At 34.7% G+C, this 24,194-nt stretch overlaps 3 protein-coding genes across 3 annotated transcripts; 1 reads left to right on the forward strand and 2 right to left on the reverse strand.

Annotated features, from left to right (window-relative positions):
* The first annotated feature begins 5,929 nt into the window (after nt 1-5,929).
* LOC128202190 (uncharacterized) lies at nt 5,930-9,586 on the forward strand. The gene is made up of 2 exons (XM_052901537.1): nt 5,930-6,931; nt 7,456-9,586. Exon 2 carries the CDS (start codon nt 7,461-7,463, stop codon nt 9,330-9,332), a length of 1,872 nt encoding a protein of 623 aa, XP_052757497.1. The 5' UTR covers nt 5,930-6,931; nt 7,456-7,460; the 3' UTR covers nt 9,333-9,586.
* An 855-nt stretch (nt 9,587-10,441) lies between these two features.
* Nucleotides 10,442-12,831, reverse strand: LOC128202192 (uncharacterized). Its single transcript, XM_052901543.1, has 3 exons — nt 12,738-12,831; nt 11,727-11,870; nt 10,442-10,619 (listed from the first exon to the last, which is right to left on the reverse strand). The coding sequence occupies exons 2-3, from the start codon at nt 11,867-11,869 to the stop codon at nt 10,451-10,453; spliced, it is 312 nt and encodes a 103-aa protein (XP_052757503.1). The 5' UTR covers nt 11,870; nt 12,738-12,831; the 3' UTR covers nt 10,442-10,450.
* A 3,197-nt stretch (nt 12,832-16,028) lies between these two features.
* LOC113518479 (polyadenylate-binding protein 1) lies at nt 16,029-21,539 on the reverse strand. The gene is made up of 3 exons (XM_026903429.3): nt 21,030-21,539; nt 18,425-19,209; nt 16,029-17,357 (listed from the first exon to the last, which is right to left on the reverse strand). Exons 1-3 carry the CDS (start codon nt 21,220-21,222, stop codon nt 16,500-16,502), a joined length of 1,836 nt encoding a protein of 611 aa, XP_026759230.1. The 5' UTR covers nt 21,223-21,539; the 3' UTR covers nt 16,029-16,499.
* Between the last annotated feature and the right edge of the window lie 2,655 nt (nt 21,540-24,194).

Genomic DNA, 24,194 nt, shown 5'->3' on the forward strand with positions numbered 1-24,194 from the left:
ACTGTTAATATTATTCTGCGGCAATTACTCCCAATGAAATTTTAGTAAGTCCATCAGTTGTTTGATTGTTGTCACTCCATCCAAGTCCATTAAAACACGTCTCTGGAGCATGTCCCATGTATGCTCAATGGGGTTGGGGTCTGGCGATTGTGCATGCCAAGGCAATATCAGGATGTTTTCCCTTGCCAAGTATTTCCGTGTGTGTAAAGCTGTATGCGAACGCGAAATCATCATCAACGTGAAATCGGAGCCAAGCGTTTGTGCAAATGGACGGACATAAGGCCTTAGAACATCCTCAACGTAATTTACAGCGTTCATGTTACTATTTACAAAAACGAGCTCAGTTCGTCTGTTCTTCATAATTCCCGCCCATACCATAACTGTTGAGCCATTGTATGGATGCACTTCCTGTAGTGCTATTCTCTAAGCAAACAGCCTAGAGATCAGTCTTGACGCAGCGATGAAATATTGAAATGGTATTCACTAATTCCTAAGACGCGACACTAGCGCCCAAAGACGAGCTCAAAGACGAGCGGCATAAACGGGAACTACTCAAGGCTGTGCGATTTGACATTTTGTCATAGTATTTGGTATTCACTAACAAAAATCAGCCTCGCTTTCGCCGACAGCCTAGCCTACAGCCTCGATTTCTTATGTCAAAATCAAAAGCTTTGTTTTCTACGTTGTTTGCATAGCATATATATATATATATATATATATATATATATATATATATATATATATATATATATATATATATATATATTTACAACACAGGGGGCAAACGAGCATGCGGCTCACCTGATGGTAAGTGACTACCGCCGCCCATGATCACCCACAACACCAGCGGCATTGCAGGTGTGCTGCCGGCCTTTTAAAAAGGAATATACTCTTTTCTTGAAGGTTATGTTGTCGTATCGGTTCGGAAAGACTGCTGCTGGAAGTTGATTCCAAAGAATGGTTGTGTAATATTTATTTGTTTCTCGAATTCTGTGATTATTAATTGTATTGAAATTATCAATTTATGTTTAAAAACAATTGCTTTTGACGTTTGACGCGTTAGTGAATACCAATTACCGCAGCGCTGTAGCCACGGTCGTTCGCAAGGCTGATCAGCCTAGAGCTCGTCGGCGGGCGCAGCGTTGCGGTAGATTTTTAGTGAATAGCATTGCTGAACACACCTCAGTCTTTCAGTATTTCCAGGACGACAGTACACTCTTACCCTTCTAGTATCAAGGTTGAACCCAAATCGAGATTCATCGCAAAATAAAATTTTATCTCATTGTTCTCGGGTCCATGTAATGTGTTCCTGTTTTGTTGTACTGCTTGACCTTCCATTTTATACTTAATAAAACTTCTGTAACACTAGCAATATATTTATTTTCATTATATTCATGTATAACTCAACGACTCTCTTCTGTAGTACATTTTGACAATAATCGACAAAACTCTAACCACAGATAATACAACATCCATAAACATCTCCCCTTTTTAGGATACATTAATTGTTAATTATTTTTTATCAGATTCTGTATATTGACAAAAGTCATTAAACCTAACAGGAGATTTTACAATACGTCCATGTCTAGTTTTAACCAAAGGTGCATTAACATTCTCTATATTGTTTTCACCAACAGGCACATTGTTATTAGCAACAGGTACAAGAATAGGGTTAAAATCAGATATGCTAGTTTCATTATTAACACTTTCTAAATTACTTGGAGGATAATTTCTATTATTAATCTTAGGATCATGATCAGCTTGATTTTGTTTCATTAACATTTCTGGCAAACAATCATATGAATAAAACTTCTTATCATTATGCCTAATATTGTTACTACATTTATTTTGTGTTATAAACCTTCTGTTTCTTCTATAAATATATCCTGCCTTATCCTCCACCATATAAGTACGCGGTTCATTACATTTTTTAATAATTTTACCCTGAGACCAATCCGAATCTAGTGTTTTTTGAAATATACATTTTGACCAACATATAAATCTGGTAAGGATTTTGCATGTTTATCATAATAGCTTTTAACATTTTTATTATGTTTATAAAACCTCTCATCATAGCTAGTAACTGCTAGTAAAAGTTAGGCTTTAACAAATCTTTTAAAATAGGTAACAATGTATTTAAATTCCTTGAGTATAATAACGGTGCCGGCGATGGCCTATATGGCTTAGGAGTATTACGATAATTTAGAAGACCAAGATATGGATCAGAACCGTCATCCTTACATTTTTTGATAATGTTTTTAAAAACTTTTTACACCACTTTCACTTTGACCATTCGACTGTGAATACTTTGGACTTGTAATAATGTGTTTAAATTTATAGGTAGAAGTAGTCTTTGAATTTTTCTGATGTAAATCGTGTTCCAGGATCTGAGAATAACTACATATTCAGGTATACCCTGCCTAGCAAATACCGATTTACAGTTTACAATTACACAGTCTGTAGATAAACTGTCCAATTTACACACTTCAATAAACTAAAATAGAAGTCAATAATATCAATAATAATCTTTGTTATCATATGTACATATATCCATGCCTATCTTATGCCAAGGAAACTTACTTATTGTATGATTTATCAATGGTTTCTGTTGCAGATTGGTTTAAACCTAGCACTTGAATTACAATTTTTTACAAATTCTTCTATATCCCTATTTGCTTCAGGCCAAAAAATACACGATCTAGCTCTACATGTACTAACACCAACATAGCCTTGATGAAGAATATTTAGCATTTCTTTTCTTAAACATGCTGGTATAACTATTAAATTATTTTTTAAAATTATCCCATCTAAAATTCCTAACTCATCTCTAAATGTCCAAAATACTCTTGTACTGCTATCCAAATCATTTATATTTTTTGGCCATCCGTTCTTTACAAATTCTATTACCTGTTTCAAACACTTATCTTGATTAGTTGCCCTCTGAAATTGTTGTAATTTTGATTTTGATATTGGTAAGCTACTTCTAAGTAATTTAACATGACAAATAATATTTTCTCGTAACAAGTTCATTTTTGACTCAACTATATTATTACTGTTACAACTGCGTGATAATGGATCTGCAATAAACAAATATTTTTTTGGTTTGTACTTTACATCTAAGTTATATCCCTGCGCAGCCAACATCATTCTTTGCAGTCTAGCAGGTACCTTATGCAAAGATTTTTTTACTAAGGTTTCCAGTGGTTTGTGATTTGTTTCCACATGGACCTTTCTACCATAAGCTTATTGGTGCATTTTATAACACCTAAAAATAATGGCAAGCATTTCTTTTTCTAGTTGACAGTAATTTTGTTCTGTTGATGTGAGAGCACGAGAACCAAATGCAACTGGTTGACTATTTTACAAAACAACAGCTCCCATAGCTGTAAACGAACTATCTACAGATAATAATAATACAATATGCTAAGCAAGGACTTTACACAAAGCAGTTTTCAAATTTTCAAAAGATTGATTTTGAAGATTGATTATGTTCCCAGATAAATATTGAATCTTTTTGCAAGATATTTCTTAAAGGTTCTCTTAATTTTGAATAATTCGGAATAAAACGCGACAAATAATTACAAAAATCTTTCTACAAAGAGACGCTCTGACACAAAGAATTTACACTTACTATTATTGAATTTAATGTAACTTTTAAATGCAATACTGAGTACCTTTTCTAACCTTTCATTTAACTGATCTATAAATTCCCCCCAAATGCAAAGATCGTCAATAAAGGAAATAACACCTTCAACATTCTCAAACATCTGATTAATTACTCTGCTTAAATGATTTATGGCATTTATAACAAGTCTTCCCAAATGCTGGACATTTGTAGAATTCATGCACTAATCCACAATTACGACATGCACTTTGATTTTTTTCATATTTTATAGGTTGTAATTTCTTAAATCTATCTTCTTTCTTTATACTTAAAATTTACTTTCTTTCTTGTGTAGATTGGTCATCCTCCACGTACTGCTGTGAAACCTCTGAGCTTAGCAAAATTTTCATAACATAGTCTAACTTTAACTTTTCATCTTCCGTCATCAATTTTGCTTTCAAACCGTTATAATTTGCATCCAGCCCCGTAATCAGTTTGCTCACTGTCAATGATTCCCTTAAGTCTCCCAGCTGACAAGATATACCTAAATTTATTACTTTTTGAAAATATTCTTCTAATCTGCTATTATTTTGTTTTAATGTAAAAAATTCATTCCTTCCAAGGCGAATTAAACGATTCAATCGTTTAATTCGCCTTGGAAGCAAAATAAGTTCTGAACTTTGTCACAACTGTATTCAATTCTGGATTACGTGTAAATGTATTGTAAATTTGAATTCCTTTTTCTGCAATAAAATTCAATAATAAACTTACTTTTCTTTTTTCTGGCGCCAAATCCAGGCCATTTGTAATTAGGTAAATGTCAAACTTCTGAATATATGACTCGAAGTTTACCGCGAAATTTCCCTCAAAACTCATCAGAGGGAACGGTGGTACAAAACCTGACACCATGATTTGTAGTACTGCTTGACCTTCCATTTTATACTTAATAAAACTTCTATAACACTAGCAAAATATTAATTTTCATTATATTTATATCAATTGAAAGTTGGAAGATTGAGAGGTAGAAGCATTGGTAGATTTTTTCAGCCATTTTATGAATTTACTGTTATGGTTTCAAAACATAACTATCCAAGTTTGTGCTATGTGGTGCCTATGCTTGATGTTTTAAAAGAGCATCTTCTTAACAGACAAGATGGAGCAATGAAAAATTGTGCATCGGCCATGATCGAAAAATTTGATGATTACTTCGAGTTTTTAAATAATGATTTGGCACAACTTGCCGTTCTATTAGACCCGCGACTTAATAACAATTATTTCATAGCAAAGAACAACACCCAACCATTACTCAATTTAAAAACCTTTTATGACGAGCTCAAAGATATACAAAAATTGAGAAGAGACAATCTGTCAACAGATAATTATGAACACAGTAGCTGTAATGAAGTTAACGCAGCTAAAAAAAGTTTATTTGCATCCGTGTACATGTACAAGCAAACAGAGAATATAAATATCGCTGATGAAGTAAATAGATACATACACAAATGTATTAATGTGGTGGAAAAAACAAAATGAATTGTCTTTGTCAACCTTGGCTCAAATAGCATTTGAAGTTCTGTCTATACCAGAGACAAGCATTCCTAGTGAACAAGCCTTTTTGAAGTCGGGTAATGTAATAATAAAAAAAAACAGGCTGAGCAACAAAAATATCCAGGCATCAATGTACTTATCTTTTTTTTTTTTAATGGATGATAATGGAATGGTAACCCCACCCGCGCTATCGGTATACACACGCGGGACACCAGTGAAGGATGATAGGTACAGATGGGCAAAGCACCGGGTTTAAACCCGGTGCTTTGGTAAAAACCCAATAAACACCCATAAACTCCCATAATCACCCAAAAAAATAGGTTTTTACGTATTTTTTTGAAAATATGTAAGTAATACCAATAAATTATTTTTATAAATTGTATTGATCAATTCTACAATATTAAATAAAACGTTAACTAATAATATTTCAGGAAATTTTAAAAATCTATATATAATAAAATGAAAGTAATTAATTTTCAGTGTTTTCATGTTGCAGTTGATCAACATGTTGGCCTTTTGCTTCCCGTAGATACTTTAAAATTTCTTCATAACACCTCGTTCGCACACATGGCCGTATATATTTAAATTCTTGAGCCACTAACAGTCCGAAATACTCATTTCTTTTATCCTCTTCTCCATAAATTAAGCATTTAGAACAGTTTGTTTCTTCTTTCAGTAAATTTTCTTTTACTTTATCCTCGTTTTTTTCTTTGTTGCGACGACGCTGGGTAAATCATCTGGACACTGGGTCTCACTATCGCCAAATATATTTGGAGATCGGCTTCGGCTACGGCTTGGCAGACATTTTTTTCTTTCTACAATTTTAAATTAAATTTATTAGAATAAATGCTTCGAACACACGCGATCTAAGTACCTTTTGTGTTTATTATACCTTACCTACCTAGGTATAAAAAGAGTACTTACGTAGATTTTCTTTTATTAACTGTTTTATACGAAGATCTTGATCTCTCAAATTAGCATCCATTTTACTTCCAGTGATTATCAACTAAATTAATAATCCACAAAGTATTAAATAACGTTTTTATGAAATATTTAGCACAAAAACAATACCCTTTAAATATCGATCGTCAGTAACTGTGGCTGACTTACCTATATTCTAGCAAGCAGGACTGCCAGATGTGAAGGGGAAATCCCCAATAAATTGTTGCATGTGACTGATGATGTGAGCATGTTCGTTTCATAATAAAAATGTTGCCAGGTAACCAAAAAGTCGTATGTTTTTGTGCGAATTACGATCATAATCTTTACGATCGTACATTAAAAAATAGACAAATAATAGTATGAGTACGATTTAAATCGTATATCTGTCAACCCTGCTAGCAAGACAGCGACAAAATCACGTTGCATAACAATGTAGCCCAAGCTTATATCTTATGAAATATACGGAAGAGATACGGACTTAGAAAAAACAGAAATGTTGTTCTTTGTGGAAGTCATTGATGAAATTCTATGTATTTTAGCCCGCAAACTTTCTTCAAACAAAAACAGCGCCATCTAGTATCGAGTTCTGTAATTATCTCTTTGTTTATGGATTTGAAGTAAGACCGCCACGCATGCAATACACTATGACTGGGGATTCCCCTATTCGTCGACGCTGAATATGAGGCGACGACAATCACTGTCAAACGTGTTCACTATTACTCTGACTCTGGTAACGTGACTTCCTGGTAACGTGTTAGGTAGGAAAAGCAGTAAAAAAGTGCATATTAAGGGAGCAGATTTGAAATAATATTTATACTTAACAAGAAATAATTAAAGGTAAGTGGATTTTTGAATGATACAATTATATCATGATCACTTAACAATTTTAACTTAAAATTAGATGTATTATTACAAGCTTTTATTTAGCTTGCGTTATGTAAATAAAAGTATGTAGGTATGTTCGTATGTTGATGCAATTATCCTCAATCCTCAACCGACTGGGATAAAATTTTCCATACACGTTTATTTTGGATGATAGTGCATAGTTAGCTGAGAGTCGTCATTGGATAATAATGGTGGATAGCCTAAGATGTGTACTAGATATTTATTTTTAACATAATATGCGTAAGTACCTAATCGAATTAAAGAAGTTGCTGAGAAAAATACAGAACAATACGATAATAAACTAGCGTCTGCGTTTAATCCTCCGAGGAGATGTAATTTTACAAAGGTTTTTTGTATTTATTTTATTATTTTTTTAATAAATTTATTGTAAATAACAAGAAATAATCATTGTAAAAAAATAGGCACTCTATTGTTGAATTTTCGTCAGACCAACTAATCATCGTTCATTTTTTTAGGTTCAATGGGGAGACCTAAAGATTTACGCATATGGGAGCACTACCGTACTTTACCAAACAAGTCTGTTTCTTGCAAGCTTTGTAATAAGGTCTACAAATTCAGTAATGCTGCCAAAATGCTTCAACATCTTATCACTTGTCCAAAATCTCCAGAAACATTAAAAGACTCTATGAAACTTATAAAAGATAGCTCGTCCAAAACCAAAATGTCTGGACTGTCAGAGATAGAGACAAATGATTCTTTTATAAGCCCCTCGTCGTCTGCTAACACTACAATAAATGCTGAGTTTCAAGACACCGATGATCATATAAAAACAGAATTAGCGAGAGCTATATTTGTAACAGGGACGCCATTATCGATGGTGCAACATCCTTTATGGATACAATTTTTCGAAAAATTGCAACCAAAATTTAAAATACCTTCACGTAAAGCTTTAGCGACAAAATACTTAGATAAAATATATAGAGAAATGCGTTTTGAGTTAAATGAGGAACTAAATGCTTGTAGTTACTTACACCTTCAGTGCGATGGCTGGTCTAATTTAAGAAATGAAGGAATAATAAACTTTCTTATATCAAAACCTCAACCTGCATACGTTAAAAGTTTGAATACAGAAAGTAATCCTCACACTAGTGAATACCTTAGCCAAGAAGTTGAAAAAGTAATGAAAGTGTATGGAGCAAATAAGTTTCTTGTACTTATTGGCGATAACGCTAGAAATATACAAAAGGCATTCGAATTAACAAAACTCAAATATCCACATGTTGTTCCTCTCGGTTGCTGTGCACATATCCTTAACTTGTTGTGCCAAGATATTGTAAAGATACAAGAAGTAACTGTGTTTATTATGCAAGCCATAAATATAATAAAAACTGTTAAAAGGAGTCAACGATTAAGTTCCTTGTTGATAAAATCAAGGCAGGGTGAAGATTCTACACAAACACTAAAATTGCCTTGTGCTACAAGATGGGGAAGTCATGTTACTTCGTTAAAAAGTTTGAAAGCAAATAAGATAGCTTTGCAAATATTAACAGTTAGAGAAGATGTGGTAATTTCAAGAGATATTAAAGATTTAATTCTAAGTGATGATTTCTGGACGAAGACAGGGGAATGTATAAGTATTTTGGAACCAGTCACTGAAAGCATATTTTACTTAGAGAGCGACCAGAATCGTTTGCATCGCACATACATTACATTTAGAGATGTACAAGCTAAGATACGTTTTGCATTAAATGAGATTTCGACATTGAGCGAAGAAAGCAAACAGCAGATTCTAACATCAGTATCTTCAAGATGCAATATGGCAATGAGGCCAATACATTTTGCAGCATATATTCTAGACCCCAGGACTCTAGGAGTCGAACTTACTCAAGAGGAAGAACTTAAGGGTATGGAGTTTATCTACAATTTAAGCCAACACTTAAGTTTGTCAAATGTAATGGCAGATTTGGCGTGTTATAAAGCTAAAGAAAACTTTTGGGCCAGAGGATTTGTATGGAGCTCATTAGATAGCATTGAGCCCCTAATATGGTGGAAAGGTATTTGTGGTTCCACTGAGTTAAGCAAAGTAGCGATTCGTATTCTATCAGCTCCCTGTACTTCGGCAGCCACTGAGCGTTCCTTTAGTATCCAAGGCTACATACATAATAACAAAAGAAATCGACTTACAACTGAAAGAACTGAAAAAATTTCATTCATTTGTTATAACTGGAATCTTAAACATAAAGCTGAATGCGAGGACATTCAGTTTAATGAAGAAAATACCTTAGAAGCTTTCATTGAGCAAGTAAATGAACATAACAGTTTAGACGAAATAGAGCCTATCGAACCTATACAATTCATCGCTTGTAATAACTCTGAATCTGACAGTGATTGACTGTAGTTTTACATTTTACTTTCATCTCTTTCTTAATAAACTCAAAATCAAATTAAAAGTTTTTTATTCTGTAGGCTGCATAATAATATTGTCTATGTCCAGTATAGTGGACGTCTTGCGGCTGAGATGACGATGATGAAGTACAAAATCATAAACACCCAAAAATTTGGGTGTTTATGGGGTTTAAACCCAATAAACCCAAAACACCCGGTTTTTACCCACCAGACTTTAAACCCACCCAGGTGGATTGCCCATCTCTAATGATAGGTGAGGATGAAATAGGTAAATTGCTAGTAATGGGGCTGTCAAACTCCATTGCTAACAATCCCTTTCCCCCCCTCAATGTACTTATCGTCATGGTTAAAAATCGAATAATCGTTCATTATATAATCAAGTTTTCTTATTTTCTATCTTTTTATTTCATTTTATACGTACTTACCACAATTAAATAAAAATATTTCATTTTAATATTATCAGGTATATAAGGGAGTCAGCCGCGAGTTTTCGTGTCGTAAACATCGTTATCAATTGCGCTGTCACTAGTAATTATTTAAATCGCATAAAACATTCAATTTTGAGTACTTATCATATACCAAATTAAACGTAATTACACGGACTAAATAAACGTTAAAATAATTTAGTGTTGGAAATCTTATTAAACCTAATAAAAGTGATTTTATTTTAAACTAAAAACGTTAACGGTCAAAAAGTGAAATTCGTGACCTTGCTTACCTCTTTCAGCGGTCTCGGTCAGCTGGTGGCACTTGCTCTCTCGCACTAACTCGCGTGTGCATCTCGCTCTGGTCGGCTGTGCATTGCGGGTGAATCATCGTTTTGTGTCTGCACTTGCATATTTTTGTTATATAGAGAAATGAATAAAATGTCATCTACGGAGCTCACTTGTGCGGGATGTCGCTGTGTTATCTCCGACAGGGAATACCTTCGTTGTAGCCTGTGTCAGGAAGTGTACGAGCGTAAATGTACGACAGTTTCGGAACAACGCTTTTATAACACTATGACAAAGGAACACAAACTCTCATGGAAATGTGATCAGTGTAGAAGCAAACAGCCTAAAACGGGTAACTCAAATACGCCGGTGCGTGGTGCTGATGAGAACGTCACGCATCGCCGAGGTACAGCCAGGACTGCATCATCATCCAACGAGGAAGGCACTGACTCTTTACTTGTATTGGAGATGCGCTCTGTTGGTGAGCAGCTGAGGGCGGTGCGGCGTCAGATGGAGGAGCTGACGGCCACTGTCTCTGGTGCCATGTTGAAGATCGAGGCCTGTAATGAAAGGATTGATGGTCTGTCAGCTCGCATGGACGGTATGGAGCGTCGAATGAATGAGATATCGGGGAGCCAACGCGATGGTGACTCCTTACTGCGAAGTATAGCCCAACTTAAGAGCGAGCTAAACGAACGTGATCAGGAGCTTCTGTTGAACGACGTCGAGCTATCTTGTGTACCGGAGCAGCAGGGTGAGGCGGTTGGTCACGTGATCCTGACATTGGCCACTAAACTGGGTGTACCGTTGACGGAGCGGGATGTGGTGAGTGCGACTCGTATGGGTCGTGTGCCGGAGCCTAGAGAGGGCACAGCTCCTCGTCCTCGTGTCATCGCTGTGCGGTTGGCGCGACGTGCTTTGCGAGACCAGTTAATACAGGCAGCCAGGGTGCGCCGTGGCGCGACAACTGAGGGTGCAGGCCTACCGGGTACGCCGCGGCGTTTTTATGTTAATGAAAGGTTAACCAGGGCTAATCGGCAATTATTTCAAAAAACGCGTGAGGCGGCGAGGCAGCACGGCTGGCGCTTTTGCTGGACAAGGAATGGGAAAGTATATGTTCGAAAGCATCCGGGGGTGATGCTGTTAAATATCGAGTTCACTCGGAGGATGACCTGGAAGGTGTTTTTGGTTTGCCTTCCGTTTGTTCGTCCGTTGAAAAACAATAGAACACGATTATTTGTAGTCACTAATTATTTATATTTATTATCACAAACTGTCCATTGTTATAAGTTTGCTTTTATTTGTATTATAAAATTTGTGTTCATAACGTTTGCCACCGTAACACACTTTTTAAGAGATTATTTTAAATGTCACTTGGTTGTCTTTGTAAATGATTTCGAACAATACACAATCAACATAAACTTTATTAATGATCAGATGTATGAAATGTCTATTTCTGGGGTTACTTGTGTGAGTTTATTATTATTTATTGGTATTTATAATTGTATATGGTTAATTATTTTATTATATCACATTCATATTTAGCACTAAGTTTTTTAAATTAGGGCTTTATAATGCAGGCTCTTTAAGCACCGGACAAGATGACTTTATTGTAGCTATGAGCCGGTATAACGCTGATATTGTTGCAATTAATGAAACATGGTTACGCGAAGGTGAAGAGGCGCGTGCTCCAGTCGTGCCCGGGTATAGACTGCGCTCGGTTCCGCGCCCGCGCCACATGCGTAGCGGACGCGGCGGTGGCGTAGCTTTTTACATCAAACGCAGTTTGTGCGCGCGAGTTGTACAGCATCCTGTCGCAAATATCGAACAAATGTGGGTAAACGTAACCTTTAATGGAGTACGGGTTATTATTGGAACGGCTTATCGACCAGAATGGGTAGGCATTGATGTTTTTCTTGATGCTGTTACGGAGTCAGTAACATACTTTTCTAATTACGATTACATTGTCCTACTTGGGGACTTTAATGCTGACATGTCAGATGCTCATAATATGAAGACTAAAAAAATTCAACAGTTTCTGCAGTGTTTGAATCTTAAACAGGTGGTAACTGAACCAACTCACTTTTCTATACACAATGAGACACTTTTAGACATTATTTGTACCAATGCACACGCGCAGGACGTAACTGTGAATAACATCACTGGTTCCTTGGGTCATGCTATGGTTATCACTACCTTATCAATTAAAAAAAGCAAAAGTACACCAAAGACCATAACGTATAGACCTATTAAAGATATGAATATGACAGAGTTTATTGAAGATTTAAATTCCATGAACTGGGAATCCGTGTTGCTTTGCTCATCAGTCGATTCTATGGTGAATACGTTTAATTCGTTAATCCTATCATTGTACAACAAACATGCTCCTGAAAAAACGATCAAAATTAGAAACGGTCGATCTTTGCCGTGGATAACAAATACTATTAAATATATGATGGATTTACGCGATGAGGCATTTAAGAGATATCGTAGATCTAAAAATGGTAATCATAAGGAGTATTATATACAATGTAAAAAGCTAGTAAATAGTAGTATTTATTATGAAAAAAGAGCGTATTTTAATCATTTAATTAATTCTAAGTGTGACGATCCTAAACTATTCTGGAGAAATATTAGGAATAAAATTAATATAAATATAAAAAAAAAGGACTGCTTACCTGATCGTTTCAATGACCCGAACGAAATCAATGACTCTTTTATTAACGTGCCTGCCCCCTCGTCTGTGTCTATTTCCGATCTGACATATTTTGAGTATCACAGATATGGTGATATTTCACTCACTCTTAAACCGGCCGACGAGAGTGAAATAGCTAAGTACTTGTTGTCTATTAAGTCCAACGCTTGTGGGGTGGATGGTATAGGGAGAGACATGATCTTACAGACCCTGCCACGTACACTGTCGATAATAACGGCTATAATTAATAAGTCTATCGTAACAAGCGCGGTGCCCGAATTATGGAAATCGGCTATTGTCACTCCTATACCGAAAGTAGATAATCCAGTAGAACTAAAAGATTTGCGTCCAGTTAGTGTTCTTCCATACTTGTCGAAAATACTGGAGAAAGTTATTTACACCCAGTTGTCTAAGTATGTTGAGGAAAATTGTATCTTGCCAGCGATGCAATCCGGCTTTCGCAAAGGTAGAGGTACAGTTTCCGCTTTATTGGACGTCGTTGACAATATTCTTACGAGTCAAGATAGTGGAGAGGGATCACTTCTAGCATTATTAGATTACTCTCGTGCTTTTGACAGTATCAGTATTCCACTACTTCTGGCAAAATTGACATTTTACGGTTTGGATGAACAGTCAGTCGGATGGTTTACGAGTTTTCTCGATAATCGTAGACAGACTGTTAAATTGGTGGGGAGAGCTGGTAGACCTGCCTTTTCTGATTCTTCGGAAGTCACGCGCGGAGTGCCTCAGGGCACAATACTCGGTCCATTACTGTTTATTTTATATAGTGCTGATCTTATAAAACAGATACAACATTGCAAATACCATATTTATGCAGATGATGTTCAACTTTATATCCCGGCTTCTCGCGGAAATGTCTCAGGAAGTGTTTCAAAATTAAATGAGGATTTTGAACGTATTGCGAATTGGTCGGTTAAAAATGCAATGATGTTAAACCCCAAAAAATCTGTATACATGTTTCTAGGATCTAAAAAACAAGTAAAATTTATATTTAGCCAGAATCCTGACATATATATTTCCGGGGAAAGAATTGACTATGTTAAAGAAGCTAGGAATCTTGGAATAGTAATCGATAGTGAACTACGCTTTGAGACTCATGTTCTAAAACTAGTTCAAAGCTGCTTTTATCGTCTAAGAGTTCTATATCAAATTAGAAATCTTCTGAATGAGGAAGTTCGTGTCACTCTTTGTGAATCATTGATCTTGTCTAAATTGAATTACGGCGATTTAGTGTATGGACCTCGATTGCATTCTAAAACTCAACGTCTTATACAGCGAGTACAAAATGCATGTACTAGATTTTGTCACAATATTCCGCCTAGAACGCACGTAACGCCATATTTAAATAATTATTCCACCTTAAACATGTCCTCTCGAAGAAACTTTCATCTCGCTTGTACAGTATTTGACATCTTAAAGTATCGGCGACCGGAATATCTATATTCTAAATTACAATTTAATTCATTCCATGACAAATATAGTACAAGACCCACGCGCTACTTATTAGCAGGGCGTCCTCATAAAACTGTGGCGTTTGAGGGAAGTTTCCGCTACCAAGCTACGAAATGCTGGAATAATATACCACCCCCAATAAGATTGTCTAATAGTAAACACATTTTTAAAAAAAAACTTAAAATCTTTTTAATTAATAAACAAAAAATTGGAATACCCAATAGGTACGTAGCCGAAATATTTATTGCCTGAATATCTGAATGTGACAGAAAGTGATCTCTGACTACCCCTCATCTAATGGTATCTGTTATTTATTTATTTATGTAGAATATAATGTCAAGTGGAGGCAAATATAATGGACACATACAATGCAGTTTATTTATATGTGTATGTGTGTGTGTGTGTATATATATGTATGTGTATGTATGTGTGTGTATGTATGTATGTATATGTATGTATATATATGTGTATATGTATGTATGTGTATGTGTATGTATGTGTGTATATATGTATATATATTTATATTGTAAATTTTTAATGAAAAGTTTCGCGACTGACTCTTGGCCACAGCAGAATATCAGTGTTTTGCTCTTTTAAGGGCAAAGCAATAAACTGAGCTGTGACCATTTTGTGTTACTATGGCACACGCATGAAGGAATGTTAACAAAGGAGATTGTTAGATTATGTATTTTGTTTTTGTATTTTTGTTTTTTTATTTTTATTCTTTTGTCTCTTTTGCTGTGTATTACGTGTATGTTTTTTTTTTTATTGTAATTTGTGTGCTGTAAGTAATGCAAATAAATTGTCTATCTATCTATCTATCTATCTATAAATAAAGATCGAGCTTCGACTCGAATCTTTTATTTAGGACTGTTAAGCCTTCAAGGCTCGAGCCTTTAAGACTTGCGAGCCCTCAGAGCTCGAGCTTTGAAGACTCAGTAGCTACGACTCGGAGGTCGAGTTTCCGCCTCGGAGCTTATTTCTCACACTAGGAACTATACAATAAAAAATAAAAGCGCCAATGTGGTGTTAAAGAACATCATTATCACACCATTTAATGCTTTCTTTTATTTCATATATTTATTTGTATATTACAAAACTATAAAAAACGGTCTTGGCCATTTTTTAGTACTTAGTGATAGACAAAACCTTAACAAGTATAATGGTAATCCACCATCTTCAATATGCGGACATTTTTAAATTTTAATTAATTTAATTTGAGATATCTTTATTTTGACAACCGTATTAACTGGGTTAATAAAATATACAGAATTTTGTAACGGCAGACATTTTGAAAATATTACAATACATTCAAGTAAACAGAAATAATTTTTTTTTTTTTTAATATTTTAAGGGCTATTAAAGGCAAAATTGCAGCAAAATCACTTAAGATGAAATGGTCCTAATTTCGATTACAAGACTTTACCTAAATATATAAACTAAGTAATATATATATGTAATTTATTCACGTCATCGTGGACATCCACGGCAAAATATAAAGGAGTTCATTTACACAATAATAATAAAATAGAAGTTCACGATAAATTCTGTAAGGTAAAGAATGCGCAATTTTGCTTTCCGATTGTATCATGACGATAAAAACGTATATCGTTAAATTCCACGGAAAAGTACAAAAACACCTAATCCTAACTACAATATGTCAGTAACATATTGTCACATGCACAGACGTCACTTATTTCTGTAGTTGTGAAAATTGCGGATCATGGCGTTTTTTAATGAAGTGTGTGTGAATTTTGGTAATGTATAATACCTATAGGAAAGGGGTTAAATGAAACTACTATTAATGAATAATCGACAGAATATAATACGTAACATATTAAAAAGAAATACATATTTAATCAGTTGCATTGGTGACCAAGTTTAAATTCCAAGGTAGATCCAATGACAAGCTGATCCGAAAATAAAGACAGGATAACATTAAAACAAAAGTTGACTGAAAGGATAAAAAAGAAAAATTAACTTAAATCAAACCCTTTACTTCTCTTCTTAGTCAATGTAAAAAGTCAGAGTTTAGTGTTATACTCTTTCAAATATAGAAATGTTGACAGTTTCATATTTTTGTTTGTGGAAATGCACTTAATTGTATTACAAGTATATATTATTTGGATTAGTGCAAATTCCACATTTTCATTTTTTTTTCAATTTTTATTCATTTATTTTTATGAGCGGGACTGTTTAGAATAGAAATATTTTTCAAAGCATATTAAAACAAGAACTTAATAGCGGTTCTTGTAAGGCCATTATTGTTGCCTTAGTCCTTTTTTGTGGCTTGCTGTTTAGCTTGGTGAGCTTGCAAAACAGCAACAGCCTCATCAACCTTAGCTTTGAGAGACTCTCCATGTTCTAACATATGAAGAAGCTCAGAATTGTCAATTTCCAAAAGCATTCCTGTAATTTTTCCAGCCAAATCTGGATGCATTCTTTGGATCAAAGGGAAAAGACGTTCACCCAGCATTTGTTTTTGCTCTTGAAGTGGTGCTGCAGCTAACATGGTAGCCGTCAATGGTTCTTGACCTTGAATGTGTACAGCTGGTTGTGGTGCTGGAGGGTTACGCATATTTGCTGTATATTTATAACCAGCAGTTCGGCCACTCTGCGTCACAAGAGGGGTGCGAATAGAAGCTGCACCAGCTACACCTTGTTGTCCAGTAATTGGTCTAGCTCCTAGCGAAGTTCGCAAAGTAGCTTGAGTAGGGCCTCTAGGTGCAGGCCGGAATGGTGCTTGCATATTTGGATAACCTGAAGCAGCAGTTTGAGTGCTAGGTCTTACTGGTGGTTGTGCAGTCCAACGAGGTGATGGTCTAATTTGTGTCATTTGAGCAGGGCCATAAAAGCGCTGTGCAGCTGGAATTGTTGGTACAAAGTAGCCTCCTGCACCTCCAGGTTGGAATATTTGGCCCATTTGTTGCATGCGCATGCTGGCCATACGCTGCATGTATTGTGATGTTAAGTGAGCTTTACGATCTTCTTTCCGCTGGGCCAGAGCTACATAAAGTGGTTTTGTGCCCACAATACGACCATTCATTTCAGTAACTGCTTTAGTGGCTTCTTCTGGAGAAGAGAAACACACAAAACCAAAACCTTTGCTGCGACCGTCTTCTAACATTACCTGGTAAGAAAATAGTAGATGTTAATGTAGTTAAGTGTTTATAACTTTAAATGATTTGTTAGATGTATGGAGGTAGGACTTCTTATGAATAAAAAAATGTGATGATTTACATGTGATAAATCAAATTTATGATATGAAGATCAGTTTGTGCCAACAATATCATACCCACCTATGTATGATATGGTTGACACAAACATACCTACCTACTGTGTACAAAACTAAATGAATTTAGATGTGAAATCGAATTTTTTCCCTACAATATAAGTTCTTTATTACTTAGAAATTAAAAATATTAAAAAGCATAAGCATGATAAATAAAACCACATACACGTTTTTTTTAAGTAATAGCTTAGCAAGCCTTACTCAATAAGTATTATGATGAAAGTTTTAAATTATTTGGAAAGTAATTAAAATTTAGTTCTACTTTAGTTCTTCAAATCTACAGTAGTGACAAAATACAATGTATATTATTATATTTATAGTGCTATTCATGCTTTAGAGTCGCACAATATTTTTCATTATGTAAACCATCATATTAGTTAACAGTTTATTTGCTTTTCTAACTTAAATAATAATGATGTTTAATGTCAGCAATTGAGAAATACAAGTAAGATATAAATGAGCTCCTTGTAAGGTTCTTAATATACCTGTCCCTGTCTTCTGGTTGTGTAAGGAAAGAGACCAGGTTAGAGTACCAGTAAATACAACTAAAGTATCTATGAAACTAAACAACTAAAATAAAATATCACATTTCTCATATAATTCCTTATTTAAAAAATCAGAGTTTAAATTTAAAAGGAATATTATTATTTCATTATTAACTAAATTAATTATATTGGCAATGTCCTATTATTACATTAATATACTATAGAGATACAGTATCTATCACAAATCTCAAATTCACAGTAAATATAGTAAGTCATACTAAGATTAACTACACTTATAGTATGACTATATAGTATGAGTGTTTGTATATGGTATACCACAGACAAAATAGCATTTATCAAATTTCTAATGGCAAAAATGGAATATTTTACAACAGTTGCTTACACATTTATTTTACTTACTTTAGCAGATGTTATAGTGCCAAATGGAGCAAATTCTTTTCGTAATCTTTCATCATCAATAGTGTCATCTAAATTCTTCACATATAAGTTGACACCTTGGTAGCGAGTCAACCGTTCAGATTTCAGTTGTTCAAACTTACGCTTCAATTCTTTTTGACGTTCCGCTTTCTTTTGAGCTCTTCCTACATATAAAGGCTTTCCCTCAACAAGCTCTTTACCATTCAGTTCCATGCAAGCTCTTTCAGCTGCATCAGGGTCTTCGAAAGCTACAAATCCAAAGCCCCTAGATGTTCCATCATCTTTATACATTACTTTATGACTTGTAATACGACCATATTTTTCGAACATCTTTTTTAACATTTCATCATTGAATTCCTCGCCAAAATTCTTCACATAGACATTGGTGAATAATTTGGCCTTTTCACCGAGTTCCTTTTCACGTTCTTTACGAGGAATGAATCGGCCAACATATACCTTTTTACCATTCAATAACATGCCATTAACTTTATCGATGGATTTGTTGGCAGCTTCTTCAGTTTCAAAATGTACAAACCCATAACCCTTTGAGGCACCTGTTTCATCTTGGGCCACTTTGCAACTTAAAATATTGCCAAATGCAGAAAATGTATCATACATTGCTTTATTGTCAATAGTTTTGTCAAGATTTTTTATGAAAACATTTCCTACGCCAGACTTACGCAATGATGGATCTCGTTGGGACCACATGATTCTAATAGGTCTTCCCTTGATCATATCAAAATTCATTGAGTCGAGGGCACGTTCAGCTAGAAATACAAAAAAATACCATAAGTGAAGATACAGTATAGTTGTTCATCAGAAATTTAAATTAATTTTTATTACACTTAATTATTAACCTGAAACTGTTAACTAGTGTAAGCATATATTAGTGCTACATTTTAGTATAACATTTATCTCTTTCAGTAAATTAAGTATTTTTATTTTAATTCTACTGATAATGGTTTGGTTTGTATACAAACAAACCTCACTATAGTGAGGAATCAGAATCTATGGAATATTGATGTACAACTGTGATTTATTGGCAAATATACTTATAAGTCTACTGGAAACAGCTTATTCAGAACCAGAATGGTTTATATATCTTATACCGTGGGATATCATAAGGTAACATAGAATGTATAAGATGATAGTATAAGGCAGGAGAAGCATAAAAGATTGGGGGAGAAGAATTGTTAGTAATGGGGCTGTTAGTTCCCACTGCTAGGACTATAACCCTGTCAGGTCCACATAGTTTCTCCTGGAAACCATAGTCTTGTTGTATTTGTTATGATGGGTGAACTGATCTGCTATCTTTCTGACTTATCATCTCTCTCTGGTGCCCAGTCAACATATACCAATAATGGAGGTGGGGTTTCCATAACATTATCATCTATTAGGCCCAAAAGAGCCCAACAGGTCAACAGGGGAACAGGCAACCTCAAAGGGGAATAAATAAGATAAGAAATATTAAACTATGATTGTTCAATTAAAAAAACATATTTAGAAATTGCATTTTTCGAAATAACAATTTTAGTTACCAGTATCTAAAACTGTTTGTTTGTTTCTAAAACTAAAACTCCTTAACATGTAATTTCTATACATTTCCCTTAAAGTCCAAATTATCAAGGTTTTATTTTTTTGGTGGATGAAAATGGAATGGTAACCCCTGCTGCGCTAACGGGATACGCTGGCGGAGCACCAGTGAAGGGTGATAGATGAGAATGAAAATAGGCCAGTTAGGCCATTATGATGAATTCATCAGGAATTAACCATGATAGTTTCCAGGGGGAACCACGAGGAGGTCGACCTGGTTGGGTATATTGCTAGCAATGGGATTTTTAGTCTCCATTACTAATAACAGTTCTATTGTATTATAAATGTAAAAGGGAATTTGTTTGTTACCTCTTGGTACTATAACAGCACAACCATTGATCATGCAATTTGATATACATGGGACAATACACATACAGGCATATTATTTGACAAAAGTAATTGAAAATTTACAGACCAGTAGTATTTCTTGTGTTGTGTAATAACCATTAGACTGGCATGTAAGTAAATATTTTTAAAATCTATTAATAATTAAGGATAATAAAGTGTAAAATAAATAAATAGATTTATGAATGCAAAGTTATGCATTAAAAGGGTACCACTGAGTAAAATATTTTATATATATATATATATATATAAATGCACATGTGAGTGTGAGTGAAATAGACAGTGGAAATAAAAATATCATGTACTGCGCAAGAGAAATATGAAAAAAATATATTTTATTGATGCATTTGTAAATAGATAAGTAATTCGTTTTAGATATTATTTTATGTATTTGATAATGCAATGCAGCACTAAAAGGAAGTGAAAGTTAATGATAATTAAACATTCAGTAGTGGTATTTTATTATACATTACAAGAAGTCAAGGTGGCTTAGTCATGATTTCACTCACTTGTGTAAATCTTTATATTGCTTACAACACAAAAATCAATCATTATTGCACAAGGTACAACTGAGTTTCATTAAAATTATGGATACATATATGAACTAAAATGACCTTGAAAATAAGTTAATATTGCGATAGAAACTTACCATCAGCTGGTTGCTGAAAATTCACGTAGGCGTAACCTAGGGATCTACGAGTTATCATATCTCGACAAACGCGAATAGAGAGAACCGGACCCGCAGTTGAAAATTTTTCAAACAACATGGCTTCAGTAATATCGGAGTGTAAATCTCCGACATACAGAGATGCCATAGGGTAATTTGGAGGTCCGGGATTCATGGTGTAATTTTAATATGACAGTTATATGTATAACATTAACTTGGTCGTACAAAAACTTCACTTTCTCTTTTTAATGACTACTATCGCATTCCTTAGACCACGTTGCACGCTTACGTACACTAACTTAAAATCAAGTGATTCCCGTTAATTTTTTTGTTATTTTACTATTTTTTTGGATTTTTATGAATTTTATGTTTTTTTTTTTTATTTTACAAGAATATTTCACGAAATTCTGAGGATTGTGTGACCTATTGTCGAGGGAACACACAACCTCACGTGAACACACCTCGCTCACCAAAGGAAAAGGTGACGTTTATAAAAGACAAAAGAGTAAGATGGCGTCGTGTGGCCATGACGCGTACAGTCACGTTTCGCTATTTTCATGTCTAGTTTAGCATTCGGCAAGTCTATGGATTTTTTTTTAAAAAATAATAACTTCCGTACACGGTCATTAAAAATACATATCATAGACTAAGTATAACACACTTACAAAGATTTTGAAGTATAATATTTTTTTCATAATATACACACCTCAACACCGTCTAGGGATATTTCATATACAGTTCTTAAATTTTAAAAATACTGGCCTTTTGTTTAGATATTTTATTGTATAGGTCTTTTTTATTCAAAAATTCTAATTTGAAATTTTCTGTTCTTTCTAAATTGTAATTTGAAAATATAATTAAAAACAATTGATTTGCGCGGCATTACTAAGGTGAAATTCGAATGTTTCAATTTACCTATCATAGCTTTTGGAAATCTTTTTTGTCAAATTAATGTTTTAAAGCAAGTTAGTGATTGATTCGGAATTTATGCGACTGTTTTCATCATGCAGCGGCGTCATTTAACAACTGACGGTTGCTGAGGCGATTGGAACAAAACAAAATGTGATATCAAGATTATGGTCACGTTATCGTGCTACTGGTGAAGTGGCTGAAAGACAGCCTGGCGGGAAGCTCATTACCACTCACCGGCAAGACCGATTTTTGCAAATTTCCGCGAGAATGCAACCAAATGTTACGGCCATGCAGTTAGTTTAAAGACTCCAGTCAGAACACCAGTCGCTTATGAGTGACGAAACTGTAAGAAGACTGCATGAAGCTAACCTGCATGCTCACAGACCGCTTCGCACTCCAGCGCTGCGCTAAGGAAATCGTGGACTAAGATTACAGTGGGCCCATGAACATTTGCTCTGGGAGGATATTCAGTGGTCTTTAGTACAGTTTACCAATGAATTCCGATTTGGTTTCCACCCTGATTCACGAAAAATACGTGTCTGGCGAGTTTTTGGTCGTGAGAGCCGTGTCTGACACGCTCAGGAAGTCTGTCTTTACCATTGCGGGACAATTATGGTTTGGGCGGGAATTCATGTCGGTGGCAGAACAGACCTCGTTTGGATCAGACACACCATGACCGCTGAAAAATACCGTAACCAGGTGTTAATACCAATTGTCCGTCCCCATCGACTACAAATGAGCAGACAGAATTCACACTCATGCAAGACAACGCCCGCCCACACACAGCGCGAGTCATAATCAGCTGCCTGCAGGATCACAATGTGTTGGTCTTAAGCTGGCCCGCACAATCACCAGACCTAAACCCCATAGAGCACGCATGGGGCATGCTCCAAAGAAGGGCTCTGAAGGATTTTCCTGCAAACATTGCAACTAAAGAGCAACATTTTTTGCATTTAAACAGGACCTGGGAGAATATTCCATAGCAAGGCTTTCAAATGATTTTTTCAAAGTATGAAAAACCGCTGCAGAACCGTTATAAATGTCATTGGTGGTTATACTGACTTCTAATTTTTGTATTATTTTAAATAACTTGAATACTTAGCTTTATTTTTCTTTTTTCTTATAAAAAAAATTCATGTTTTAATTTTACCATTTTTCCATTTTTAAAATTTTTTTATTTTAGTTAATTGAGATTATTCAAAATATTCCTAGATGATGTTGATGTGTGTACTTACGTACTAACAGATTAAAAATACAATAACAAAAAAAAAGACGTGTGGCAGTCGGGGACTGCCGCGGTAAAGCTATTGCATTTTTTATATATGCATTTTTATATATATATATATATATATATATATATATATATATATATATATATATATATATATATATATATATATATATATATATATATATATATATATATATATATATATATATATATATATATATATATATATACATATTGAGAATCGAAATTGAAAATTTAAACTATATGGGTGTGTGTTTATGTGTATAAAAGAGAGCTACTTTTAAAATCGCTCATTTCAAAATCCAAAATTTAGGTTATGTATTTTTATAGCAGTATTATATATAAATTCTAAAACAAAAACACTGCATTTGTGATAATAAATAAAATGTATTTATATAGAGTACTCACTCATTTTCTTTCCCTATTTTTTCATTACTTTCTTCATTAATAAATGCACTTTGTTTATTCATATTTAATATTAAAACACTTTATACACAAATTTTACGCGTACAGCTATTCACTGTTGGACATAGACGATAGATACCTATACACCTATATACATTCTCACAACAGCTGCTTACGTATTGGTCCAATTCCGGAGCAGCTCGCAAAAAGCACGCTGTCTCACCTAGCATTGTATCTAATAAAAGAGATAGAATCAGTTATGAGCAGTCAGCGACTAGTCTACACGCATACGTCTACTCGCACGCACACAAACACCGTGCCGAAGTCTGCCGAACTGAAACGACGTTAGACGATGCACGGCTTCCGTCCTCGCACCGCTCTGCCGCCGTAAGAGTGGGGGGTGTTAGGTTCCATTTCCGTTACGGAATTTTTACATTCGGTCTCCGCGCTCAAGGCCCGCGATAAAAGTTATACAATAGCTTAAAAATTAAACGAAAAAGCTAAGAACAAAGAACAACTAGCAATGCGCATATTTACTAATTTACTATTTCAATTGAACAATTCATTCGAACTATTCG

Source organism: Galleria mellonella, unplaced genomic scaffold, assembly GCF_026898425.1.
Source record: "Galleria mellonella isolate WM207_F2 unplaced genomic scaffold, CSIRO_AGI_GalMel_v1 utg132, whole genome shotgun sequence".
In the NCBI taxonomy this organism is placed as follows: Eukaryota; Metazoa; Arthropoda; class Insecta; order Lepidoptera; family Pyralidae; genus Galleria; species Galleria mellonella.

What these genes read in the sequence shown, in the direction of transcription:
- LOC128202192 (XM_052901543.1), bottom strand. Translation starts at nt 11,869, where the DNA reads ATGCTGTACAACTCGCGCGCACAAACTGCGTTTGATGTAAAAAGCTAC. An exon ending in ACGCGCCTCTTCACCTTCGC is followed by an intron (nt 10,620 to 11,726) that starts GTAACCATGTTT and finishes CTTTCATTACAG; the next exon opens with GCCTCGATCTTCAACATGGC.
- LOC128202190 (XM_052901537.1), top strand. Translation starts at nt 7,461, where the DNA reads ATGGGGAGACCTAAAGATTTACGCATATGGGAGCACTACCGTACTTTA.
- LOC113518479 (XM_026903429.3), bottom strand. Translation starts at nt 21,222, where the DNA reads ATGAATCCCGGACCTCCAAATTACCCTATGGCATCTCTGTATGTCGGA. An exon ending in TTTTCAGCAACCAGCTGATG is followed by an intron (nt 19,210 to 21,029) that starts GTAAGTTTCTAT and finishes TTGTATTTCTAG; the next exon opens with CTGAACGTGCCCTCGACTCA. An exon ending in GCACTATAACATCTGCTAAA is followed by an intron (nt 17,358 to 18,424) that starts GTAAGTAAAATA and finishes TTTTCTTACCAG; the next exon opens with GTAATGTTAGAAGACGGTCG.